Source organism: Strix uralensis, chromosome 32 (genome assembly GCF_047716275.1).
Source record: "Strix uralensis isolate ZFMK-TIS-50842 chromosome 32, bStrUra1, whole genome shotgun sequence".
NCBI lineage: Eukaryota > Metazoa > Chordata > Aves > Strigiformes > Strigidae > Strix > Strix uralensis.
The window spans coordinates 712,898-724,471 of record NC_134003.1 but is presented as its reverse complement, the minus strand read 5'-3'; the positions used below and the strand labels follow the sequence as shown (position 1 = coordinate 724,471).

At 66.5% G+C, this 11,574-nt stretch overlaps 1 protein-coding gene across 2 annotated transcripts; it reads left to right on the top strand.

Moving 5' to 3' along the window:
• Window positions 1–48: 48 nt before the first annotated feature.
• ATP8B2 (ATPase phospholipid transporting 8B2) lies at window positions 49–11,547 on the top strand. 2 transcript variants are annotated; one of them, XM_074853102.1, is made up of 27 exons: window positions 49–159; window positions 1,902–1,960; window positions 2,633–2,746; window positions 2,937–3,035; window positions 3,192–3,253; window positions 3,376–3,448; window positions 4,327–4,397; window positions 4,554–4,633; window positions 5,342–5,500; window positions 5,576–5,664; window positions 5,739–5,935; window positions 6,687–6,895; window positions 7,115–7,158; window positions 7,234–7,399; window positions 7,478–7,666; window positions 7,917–8,032; window positions 8,188–8,352; window positions 8,432–8,543; window positions 8,661–8,766; window positions 8,902–9,046; window positions 9,133–9,316; window positions 9,469–9,692; window positions 9,967–10,050; window positions 10,204–10,449; window positions 10,804–10,942; window positions 11,049–11,179; window positions 11,258–11,547. In XM_074853102.1, the coding sequence occupies exons 1-27, from the start codon at window positions 129–131 to the stop codon at window positions 11,543–11,545; spliced, it is 3,582 nt and encodes a 1,193-aa protein (XP_074709203.1). In that variant the 5' UTR covers window positions 49–128; the 3' UTR covers window positions 11,546–11,547. The 2 variants fall into 2 exon arrangements, with proteins under 2 accessions (XP_074709203.1, XP_074709202.1); XM_074853101.1 differs by lacking the exon at window positions 49–159 and adding an exon at window positions 300–382.
• Window positions 11,548–11,574: the final 27 nt, after the last annotated feature.

Below are 11,574 nucleotides of genomic sequence, written 5' to 3'. Positions count from 1 at the left end.
GCGGCCATGGGGCGCTGAGGCGGCGGCAGCGGCGCGGCAGCGGCAGCGGGGCCGCAGCGGCCCCCGGTACCGGCCCCCGGCCCCCGGCCCCGGCCGCCCGCTCCCCATGGGCTGCGGGGCCGCGGGCCATGGAGCGGTGCGCGGCCCGCCGGGCCCCAGGTGAGCGGCGCGGGGCGGGGCCCCCGGTAGGCCCCGGTAGGCCCCGGTGGGCCCCGGTGAGGCCGTTGCCTCGGCAACGCGGCGGGGCGGGGCGGGAGGGCCCGGGCCGGGGCACCGGCAGCGCGGGATGGGGCCGTCGGGGCGCGCCGCGGCCCCGCAGCCGTGACGGTGCCCCGGGAGATGCCCGAGAAGTGGCCGCGGGTCCGAGCCCCCGGCGGGGCGGGTGGGTGCGGGGCGGGCGGGCCCGGGGGGCCGGGGGTGCAGGAACTGGGGGTGCTGGGGTAGGGGGCTGGGGGTGCAGGAACTGGGGGTGCAGATATCCTGGGCTGGGGGTCTGGGGGTGCAGATATCCAGAGCTGGAGGGCTGGGGGTCTGGGGGTGCAGGTATCCAGGGCCGGGGGTCTGGGAGTGCAGATATCCAGGGCTGGGGGGCTGGGGGTGCAGATATCCAGGGCTGGGGGTGCCGGGGTAGGGGGCTGGGGGTGCACATATCCAGAGCTGGGGGTGCAGAGAAGTAAAGCTGGGGACTGGGGGTACAGGGCTGGGGGTCTGGGGGTGCAGATATCCAGGGCTGGGGGTGCAGAGAAGCAAGGGTGGGGGTCTGGGGGTGCAGATATCCAGAGCTGGGGGGCTGGGGGGTGCAGCTAAACAGGGCTGGGGGTCTGGGGGTGCAGAGAAGCAAAGCTGGGGACTGGGGGTACAGGGCTGGGGGGCTGGGGGTGCAGCTAAACAGGGCTGGGGGTCTGGGGGTGCAGATAGCCAGGGCTGGGGGTGCAGGAACTGGGAGTTCTGGGGTAGGGGTCTGGGGGTGCAGATATTCAGGTCTGGGGGGCTGGGGGTACACGGCTGGAGGTCTGGAAGTCTGGGGGTGCAGATATCCAGTTCTGGGGGTGCAGAGAAGCAAGGGTGGGGGTCTGAGGGTCCCGCTAAGCAGGGGTGGGGGTCTGGGGGTGCAGCTATCCAGTTCCAGGGGTGCAGAGAAGCAAGGGTGGGGGTCTGGGGGTGCAGCTAAACAGGGCTGGGGGTCTGGGGGTGCAGGACTGGGGATCTGGAGGTGTCTGTCAGTGAGGCTGGGGGTCAGGGGTGCAGTTCTGGGGGTGCAGATAGGCAGTGCCGGAGGGTCTGGGGGTGCAGAAGAGGAGTGCTGCGGGTGCAACGCTGGGGCTCTGGGGGAGCAGGGGTGGGGGGAGCACAGGGCCACACCACACAGCTGGGGGGCTTCCCTACCCTGGGGGTCTGGGGCCTCCTGGGCTTGCCTGGGGGGCTTTTGGGGTGCAGGGGGGTAGATCTGGCTGGCTGTGGGGTGCAGAGGGGAGGTCTGGGGGCGCAGGGGGGAGGTTTGGGGGCGCAGAGGGCAGGTTTGGGGGCGCAGAGGGAAGGTCTGGGGGTGCAGAGGGGAGGTCTGGGGGTGCAGAGGGAAGGTTTGGGGGAGCAGAGGGCAGGTTTGGGGCTGCAGAGGGGAGGTCTGGGGGCGCAGAGGGGAGGTTTGGGGGCGCAGGGGGGAGGTTTGGGGGCGCAGAGGGGAGGTTTGGGGCGCAGAGGGAAGGTCTGGGGGTGCAGAGGGAAGGTCTGGGGGTGCAGAGGGGAGGTCTGGGGGCGCAGAGGGGAGGTTTGGGGGCGCAGGGGGGAGGTTTGGGGGCGCAGAGGGGAGGTTTGGGGGCGCAGGGGGGAGGTTTGGGGGCGCAGAGGGGAGGTTTGGGGCGCAGGGGCGCGAGGCTGACAGGCCACACGCTGTGTTGCAGAGGAGGAGAGGCGGGTGCGAGCCAACGCGCGGGAGTACAACGAGAAGTTCCAGTACGCGGTGAGTGGGGGGGCTGAGCCCCGTCCCTCGTGGCTCGGGCAGGTTTGGGGGGGCTGGGGCCTGCGTCACCCTCTGGGTCAGCAGAGGGGGGGGGTTATGGCTAAAAATAGATGTTTGTCCCTGAGAAAATTGTGCTGACGAGCCGTTAACGCCAACGGAGCTCTGGGGCAGCTGGAGGGGGGGCACAGTGTGCTCGCAGAGGGGGGGAACGCAGCCCCCCCATCCTCTGCTGGGGCCCGAAACCCCCCAGCTCTGCCTGCGCCCCGATGCGGTTCGGTTTGTGGGTAATTAATGAGCTTCCGGAGCGCTGGGGGAGGGGCACCGCTCACCTTGGCCTCCCCCTCCGCGCCGGAGGTTATTTCTGGCTGCTCAGGACCAGGCCCTGCCTCGGCCTCGCTGCGGGGCGGTGGAGCCGGGGGTCTGGGTTGGGGTGACCCTTGGGGGGGGCCGGGTGCTGCTGACCGGATGCTCCGGATGCTGCTGGTCCCTGGGGAGGAGGAATCCGCTTCTCGAGGAAGCTGCTGCGGCCTCGGAGCAGGGGCAGGAGCTGGGGGACCAGACTGGTGTCCAGAGCGCCCGAATTAGGGGCGCGGTGAGCTGCAGCCCTGCCCCCAGAGCGATGCTGGGGGGTCACGGGGCCTCAGCAATTCGTGACCCCCCTTCTCGCCCCAGAGCAACTGCATCAAGACCTCCAAGTACAACATTGTCACCTTCCTGCCCGTCAACCTCTTCGAGCAGTTCCAGGAAGTGGCCAACACCTATTTCCTCTTCCTCCTCATCCTGCAGGTGAGTGCTGGGGGGCCTGAGGAGGCAGATGGGGGCCCCCCCCCCAACGTTGTTCTTCCCTGGCTGGGCAGCCGGGAGGGCTCAGGGCACGTCCCGCCCCGGGGGAGCGGTGGGTTTGGCACCCTGGAGCAGGGGTAGCGTGGGCCTGGGGCTGGCCTGGTCCCCTCTAACTCGCTCTCTCCGTCCCCAGCTGATCCCGCAGATCTCTTCGCTCTCCTGGTTCACCACCATCGTGCCTTTGGTTCTTGTCTTAACCATCACAGCTGTCAAAGATGCCACCGACGACTATGTGAGCGGTCCCCTGCGTACCTGGGCTGGCTGGGGGGGGGGCTGCGACCCTGGTGCGGGCGGGCAGCGCCCGGGGCTGTGGCATTTGCAGGGGGAGGGATGCGGGACCCCATCCCCGGAGGGGCTGACGCCGCCGTCTCTTCCCCTCCGCGCCCAGTTCCGCCATAAAAGCGACAACCAGGTGAACAACCGGCAGTCTCAGGTGCTGATCAGCGGAGTGTGAGTGTCGCGGGGACGGGGCAGCTGGGGAGGGTGACACGGGGCCCTGCGGGACAGGCAGGGGCAGGGCAGAAGCAATGCTGCCAGCTCCTCCCTAACTCCCCTCCGCTGTCCCTCTGCAGCCTCCGGCAGGAGCAATGGATGAACGTCCGTGTCGGAGACATCATCAAGTTGGAGAACAACCAGTTCGTGGCGGTGAGTGTGACGTGGCGGTGACTTTCCAGCTTAGATGGTGCGTTGTGTCCAGTTTTGGGCACCTCAATCCGAGAGAGATCTCGAGGGGCTGGAGCGAGGGCAGAGGAGGGCAACGAGGTGGGGAAGGGGCTGGAGAATAAATCCTGTGAGGAGCGATGGAAGGAGCTGGGGCTGTTCAGTGTGAGGAGGAGAAGGGGAGGGGAGACCTCATCACTCTCTGCAGCTCCCTGAAAGGACGTTGTGGAGAGGTTGGTGCTGGTCTCTGCTCCCAGGGAATTAGTGACAGAACGAGAGGGAACGGCTTGAAACTGCAACAGGGGAGGGTCAGGCTGGACAGGAGGGAAAAATGTTTCCCCGAAAGAGTGGTCAGAGAGTGGAATAGGCTGCCCAGGGAGGGGGTGGAGTCCCCACCCCTGGGTGTGTTTAAGGGCCGTTTGGATGAGCTGTGGGGGGATGTGGGGTAGCGGAGAGCTTTGTAGAGTCGGGCTGAGGGTTGGACTCTCTGATCCCGAGGGGCTTTTGCAACCTGAGTGATTCTGTGATTCTGTAAATCTCGGTTGGAAAGGACCCTGAAGCTCCTCCAGTCCAACCATGAACCTCACACTGACCATTCCCAACTCCACCAGATCCCTCAGTGCTGGGTCAACCTGATTTAGGTTGTAGCGTTTGAGCCGTTGTTTGAGCTCCAGGAATTTGGCTGCTGTGGGTGCTCCAGGCGATGGTGTCCAGGCCAGGGTGCTGGCAGCACCCCGCTGAGGACGCACGGCTCCGCAGAGCCCGCGGGTTCTTGGTGTCCGAGCGCCAGGAGCTTCCCTGGGGGAAGGAGGGGTAAGGGAGCCCCGGTGTCAGCACAACCCTTCGTGTGTCTCTCCCGGCAGGCTGACCTCCTCCTCCTCTCCAGCAGCGAACCCCACGGGTTGTGCTACATAGAGACGGCGGAGCTGGACGGGTAGGTGCCCCCTGCTCGCCTCGCCTGGCAGGGGAAGGCAGGAGGGCGGCGTGAGAACGAGCAGGAGCTGCCGGGGGCCTGAAATGGGGAGTATCTGCGAAGGCCCTCCCTGCCCGGCCGTCGCTAACCCCACGTGTGGTCCCTTCTTGCCCGCAGAGAGACCAACATGAAGGTGCGACAAGCCATCCCTGTCACCTCGGAGCTGGGTGACACCAGCAAGCTGGCTCGGTTTGACGGTGAGTGCCTGCGACTGGTCCTCTACAACGGGGCAGCCCCTGGGTTTCTTCCTCCGTCACCTGGCGTGGGTCCACCCTGGAGAGACCGGGACCATCCACGCAGGCTTCAAGCGGATTTCTGGGGAGCTGGGACTGGTGTTGGGGGCGCTGGGCTGGAGCTGGGGGCGCTGGGCTGGAGCTGGGAGCGCTGGGATGGATCTGAGAGCGCTGGGCTGGAGCTGGGGGCGCTGGGCTGGAGCTGAGGGCGCTGGGCTGGAGCTGAGGGCGCTGGGCTGGAGCTGGGGGCGCTGGGCTGGAGCTGAGGGCGCTGGGCTGGAGCTGGGAGTGCTGGGATGGAGCTGGGGGCGCTGGGATGGAGCTGGGGGCGCTGGGATGGAGCTGGGGGCGCTGGGCTGGAGCTGGGAGTGCTGGGCTGGAGCTGGGGACGCTGGGATGGAGCTGGGAGTGCTGGGCTGGAGCTGGGGACGCTGGGATGGAGCTGGGAGTGCTGGGCTGGAGCTGGGGGCGCTGGGCTGGAGCTGCGGGCGCTGGGCTGGAGCTGGGAGTGCTGGGCTGGAGCTGGGGGTGCTGGGCTGGAGCTGGGAGCGCTGGGCTGGAGCTGGGGGCGCTGGGATGGATCTGAGAGCGCTGGGCTGGAGCTGGGGGCGCTGGGCTGGAGCTGGCCACGTGGAGAAGGCACGTTACAGCCAAACCATCCCCTGCGCCCAGGCGAGGTGATCTGTGAACCCCCCAACAACAAACTGGACAAGTTTGGTGGGACGCTGTACTGGAAGGAGAACAAGTACCCCCTGAGCAACCAGAACATGCTGCTGCGGGGCTGCGTCCTGCGCAACACCGAGTGGTGCTTCGGCCTCGTCATCTTCGCAGGTGGGCTGGGGGCAGCTGCGGCCGCTGCATGGAGGGGAGGGGAGGGACCCCGCTGACGCCCTTCCCTCTCCCCAGGGCCCGACACAAAACTGATGCAGAACAGCGGCCGGACCAAGTTCAAGCGGACGAGCATCGATCGGCTGATGAACACGCTGGTGCTCTGGGTACGCGGAAGGGAAATCCCGGGGAGCCCCCGCTCTGACCCGCTTGGGGCTCTGATGTCCCCTCCTGTCCCCAGATCTTCGGGTTCCTGGTGTGCATGGGGGTGATCCTGGCCATCGGCAACGCCATCTGGGAGCACGAGGTGGGCGTCTGCTTCCAGATCTACCTGCCCTGGGACGAGGGGGTGCACAGTGCCTTCTTCTCTGGCTTCCTCTCCTTCTGGTCCTACATCATCATCCTCAACACTGTGGTGCCCATCTCGCTCTACGTGAGGTAGGGCAGGGGCCGAGGGGCTGGGCTGGGGGCGTGCGAGGGCCAGGCACCAGGAATTAGGGGTGTCCTCTGGGGTGGGGAGACGGGGATGGGGATCCAGGGGCAGCGCTGTGTGCGTGGGGTGGGCGCGGGCTGCTCTCCTGGTGACGGGCCACGTCTGCCCTCCGGGATACCCCAAGACCTGAGACCCCACAGGTCCCTCGGGGCCCCCCCCCCCCCAGCTGTGTCTGTCTGGCTGCTCGTCTCTCCCTGCCCTGGCTGCATGCTGGTTATTTTGCTCTGCCCTCCTGCAGCTCCCAGGCTCCTGCACTGTCCCCTTCTCTCTCTCTTTTAATTTCTCTCTCTTTTCGTTCCCCAGCATGGGTTCTGTCACCCTTAGCCCCGAGGTAAGAACGTGTCGCCCCCACCCCTCCCACTAGCTCATTGCTGTCTGCCCTGGGGGCTGGGGAGGGGGTTTGGGGCGCGTAGGTGTGAGAGATACTCGGGGAGCCCCGCGGGCTGCTCCCTGGGTGCCAGGCCCCGCGTCCCCAGCGCTGGCTTGGCGGTGGCTGTCGTTAGGAGCGGGTGCGGGCCAGCCCTGGGAAAGGGCGCGGGAGCTGGCAAGCAGCGTGGGGGGCCCTGGGAGCCGGGGTTCCCCCCCTCCCCAGGCGCTTGGGGGTCTGGGGTTGGGCGTGTGTGTGTGCCCATCGTCGCTGGCTCAGTGCAAGGTGTTGCCCTGCCCCGGTGACACCTGGCTGTCCCCTCCCCGCAGCGTGGAGGTGATCCGTCTCGGGCACAGCTACTTCATCAACTGGGACAAGAAGATGTACTGTGCCAAGCGTCGGACACCAGCCGAGGCCCGGACCACCACCCTCAACGAGGAGCTGGGGCAGGTGGAGTACATCTTCTCCGACAAGACTGGCACCCTCACCCAGAACATCATGGTCTTCAGCAAGTGCTCCGTGAACGGGCACAGCTACGGTGAGCGCAGGGTGCCGGGGCCGAGCCAGCCCCGGGGGGGTGGGTGCACCAGCTCCCTTCCTGCAGACCCTTTGGGGCCCTTGGGGCAGCTGGAGGGAGGAGGGGGCTCAGCCGTAGTGTTGTGGGGGGCTGCTGCTCCCCCGTGCCCCCCACCCTGGGTGGGGATGTGGGTGGGGCAGCAGCGTTGAGTCCTTGTCCTGGTTAACTCCGTGCCCACAGGTGACGTGCAGGATGTGCTGGGTCACAAGGCGGAGCTGGGAGAGGTAAGGGTGCCGCGGGGCCGGTGCGGGGCTGTGCCGTGTGCCGCAGCGGGGTAACCCCGTCTCTGCCCCTGCCAGAGGCCGGAGCCCGTCGACTTCTCCTTCAACCCGCTGGCAGACCCTCGGTTCCAGTTCTGGGACCCTGGCCTGCTGGAAGCCGTCAAGCTGGGAGACCCCCACGTACACGAGTTCTTCCGCCTGCTCTCGCTCTGCCACACCGTCATGTCCGAGGAGAAGAGCGAAGGTGGGCGCGGAGGGCAGGACCCATCCCTGCGTGGCTCGGGGCACGGCGGTGGCCCTGACCCCCCCGTGCTGTCCCCAGGGGAGCTGTATTACAAAGCTCAGTCCCCAGACGAGGGAGCTCTGGTCACGGCTGCCAGAAACTTTGGTTTCGTGTTCCGGTCCCGCACGCCCAAGACTATCACGGTGCACGAGTTGGGTCGAGCCATCACCTACCAGCTGCTGGCCATCCTGGACTTCAACAACATCCGCAAGCGCATGTCTGTCATCGGTGAGGTCGTGGGGCTGGGAGGGCCGTGGTGGGGTCAGTGTGAGGTTCATGGTTGGATGAGATGATGTCAAGGTTTTTTCCAACCGAGATGATTCTGTGGGCTGGGGCGCGGGGGCTCGGTGTGATGTGTTGGGGACCAGCCCCACGCTGACGTGACTTAGAGGCATCGTGGAGGGGGGTGGCTGGGGGTTGGAGCGGGATTTTGCTTCTGCACCCCTGAACCAGGCAGCTTGTCCCCTGCTCCCCACAGTCCGCAGCCCCGAGGGCAAGATCCGGCTGTACTGCAAAGGTGCTGACACCATCCTGCTGGAACGCCTGCACCCCGTCAACCAGGACCTGACCAACGTCACCACCGACCACCTCAACGTGAGCGGGGCAGGGTCCTGCGGGCAGGGCCGGGAAGGGAAGAGGGGGCTGCCCAGAGGCGCGGAGCCCGGCTTGTGCCCTGTCCTGGGGAGCGATCAGGGGATCTGGGGACACCCTCGGGCTCTGCCTGGGCACCCAGCTCCGGCTCCTCACAGGAATATGCTGGCGAGGGGCTGCGGACGCTGGTGTTGGCCTACAAAGACCTGGAGGAGAGCTACTACGAGGACTGGTCGGAGCGGCTGCACCGGGCCGGCAGCGCCGCCGAGGCCCGTGAGGATCGTCTGGCTCGGCTCTATGACGAGGTGGAGCACGATATGATGGTAGGTGGGCTGGGGGCACTGGGTGGGAGGGGGCTGGGGAGCAACCCCTGCTGATCTCCTGCCTGTTTGGGTCCTCTAGCTGCTCGGAGCCACGGCCATCGAGGACAAACTGCAGCAGGGGGTCCCTGAAACCATCGCCATCCTGACGCTGGCCAACATCAAGATCTGGGTGCTGACGGGGGACAAACAGGGTGAGGCATTGCTGGGGGGGGTCTGGGCTGGCTGGAGACGAGGATGTTCGCGGGCAGGATCCCACCTGCCTGGGGGATGGTGGGACCTTGGCTCAGTCCCTGCTTTCCCATCCCTAGAAACGGCCGTGAACATCGGCTACTCCTGCAAGATGCTGACGGACGACATGACGGAGGTGTTTGTGGTCACCGGCCACACCGTGCTGGAGGTGCGAGAGGAGCTGAGGTGAGGGTCGGGGGGCAGGGCTGGGCGGAGGACACGCGCGCGGCGCTGACGTGGGGCCCGGCTGCGCCTGGGGGAGCTGGGGGAGACGGAAGTGCCCTGAATCGAGGACCCCCTGACCCCTCTCTTTCTCCTCAGGAAAGCCCGGGAGAAGATGATGGATGCGTCGCGCTCCGTAGGCAACGGCTTCTCCTACCAGGAGAAAGTCTCCTCCTCCAAGCTCACCTCCGTGCTGGAAGCCATCGCGGGTGAATACGCCCTGGTCATCAACGGACACAGCCTGGTAGGGAGCTGGGAGCGCCGGGCGGGACAGGGCACGGTGCCTGGCTGCGGGCCGGGCCCCCCACCCTCTCCCCGCTCTCCTCGCAGGCCCACGCGCTGGAGGCTGACATGGAGGTGGAGTTCCTGGAGACGGCGTGTGCCTGCAAGGCCGTCATCTGCTGCCGTGTCACGCCCTTGCAGAAAGCCCAGGTGGTGGAGCTGGTGAAGAAGTACAAGAAAGCTGTGACCTTGGCCATCGGGGACGGGGCCAACGACGTCAGCATGATCAAGAGTAAGTCCTGGGGAGCCGCAGGAGGGTCAGGTCCCCACTTGCAGCCTCTGTCCTCGCCCCTCTGTGCCTCTCAGGAACACAATCCGGCAGGGGGGGTGCCACCCCCAGCCCCGCTGTGCTCTCATCACTCCACGTGTCTCTTCCTTCCACAGCTGCCCACATCGGGGTGGGCATCAGCGGGCAGGAGGGCATCCAGGCGGTGCTGGCCTCCGACTACTCCTTCTCCCAGTTCAAGTTCCTGCAGCGCCTGCTCCTGGTGCACGGGCGCTGGTCCTACCTACGCATGTGCAAGTTCCTCTGCTATTTCTTCTACAAGAACTTTGCCTTCACCATGGTCCACTTCTGGTTTGGCTTCTTCTGTGGCTTCTCGGCGCAGGTGAGTTGCTGGCTCCTCGTGCTCGGAGTTGGGGAGGGTTTTGCCTGCGGGACCCCTCTGCGTGCTCAGGGCTTTCTGGGGGGGCTTCACCCTGCACCAGCGGGCACAGCCTGGGATCCTTCCGGAGCGCGGCAGCATGTGGTGGGTGCGAGGGCACCCACGGGGTGGGGGCTGGCGGTGGCTCTCCTCTCCCTGCAGCTGTGGGGACGCGGGTGCCAGCTGGGGCATGGGGTGGGCAGGTCTGGTGTCCCCCTGAGCTCTCCATTCCGTGCAGACCGTGTACGACCAGTACTTCATCACGCTGTACAACATCGTCTACACGTCGCTGCCTGTGCTCGCCATGGGTGTCTTTGACCAGGTACGGTGGAGGGCGGGGGGGTGAGGGGGGGCCCTGGGTGCTCAAGGTGCTGGCCTGGCTCTGCTGTGTGGGAGAAGGGGCTGCCCAGGTGCCCTTGTCCCTCCGCGGGTGGTGGCGGAGGACAGAGGTGCTCAGAGTGCCCCGTGTCCCCAGGATGTGCCAGAGCAGCGGAGCATGGAGTACCCCAAGCTCTACGAGCCTGGGCAGCTGAACCTGCTCTTTAACAAGCGAGAGTTCTTCATCTGCATCGCCCAGGGCATCTACACCTCCGTCCTCATGTTCTTCATCCCCTACGGCGTCTTCGCTGACGCCACCCGTGACGATGGCGCCCAGCTGGCCGACTACCAGTCCTTCGCCGTCACCGTCGCCACCTCCCTCGTCATCGTGGTCAGCGTGCAGGTAGGGATGCGGCTGCTCGGCCCCTCGCCTTGTGCCAGGGCAGGGTCAGACTGGCTCTTCGGAAGGATTTCTTTGCAGAAGGGGTTGTTGGGCGTTGGAATGGGCTGCCCAGGGCAGGGGGGGAGTCCCCATCCCTGGAGGGGTTGAAGAGTCGGGTTGAGCCAGCGCTGAGGGATCTGGTGGAGTTGGGAACGGTCAGGGTGAGGTTCATGGTTGGGCTGGAGGAGCTTCAAGGGCTTTTCCAACCCAGATGATTCTGGGATTCTAAACCCATCCTTTCACAAAGAGCGCGTGAAGGCTCAGAGCACCGCAGCCGGCCCTGAGCCCTGCCACCTCCTTCCCCCTCTCCGCCAGATCGGGCTGGACACGGGTTTCTGGACGGCCATCAACCACTTCTTCATCTGGGGCAGCCTGGCCGCCTACTTCGCCATCCTCTTCACCATGCACAGCGACGGCCTCTTCCAGATGTTCCCCAACCAATTCCGCTTCGTGGGTGAGTCCTGGGGGGCGCTGAGCGATGCCCCCCCCCACCCCAGCAGGGTGCTGCCCCGGCCAGGCCCTGCCTGAACCCATGTTTTTCCCCCCCGCCACCCCCCCAGGTAACGCTCAGAACACGCTGGCCCAGCCCACGGTCTGGCTGACCATCGCCCTCACCACCGTGGTCTGTATCGTGCCCGTCGTGGCCTTTCGCTTCCTCAAACTGGACCTGAAACCTGAACTTTCAGACACGGTGAGAGCTCCCCGGGGGTCCCGTCCCCTGCCAGCGAGGCGTTTCCGCGGGTCCCTGACCCTGTCCCTTTGTCCCCAGGTGCGCTACACTCAGCTGGTACGGAAGAAACAGAAAACCCAGCACCGGTGCATGCGGCGCGTGGGGCGCGCGGGCTCGCGCCGCTCCGGCTACGCCTTCTCCCACCAAGAGGGTTTCGGGGAGCTCATCATGTCGGGCAAGAACATGCGGCTCAGCTCCCTGGCGCTCTCCAGCTTCAGCACCCGCCCCAGCGCCGGCTGGATCGAGACCCTGCGCAAGAAGAAAGGCAGCGAGGGCAGCGCCGCCGGCAGCCCCAGCGCCGCGGCCGACAAAACGCTCAAGGTGTGAGGCTGGGGAGGTGGGGAGGGAGGGGGGGG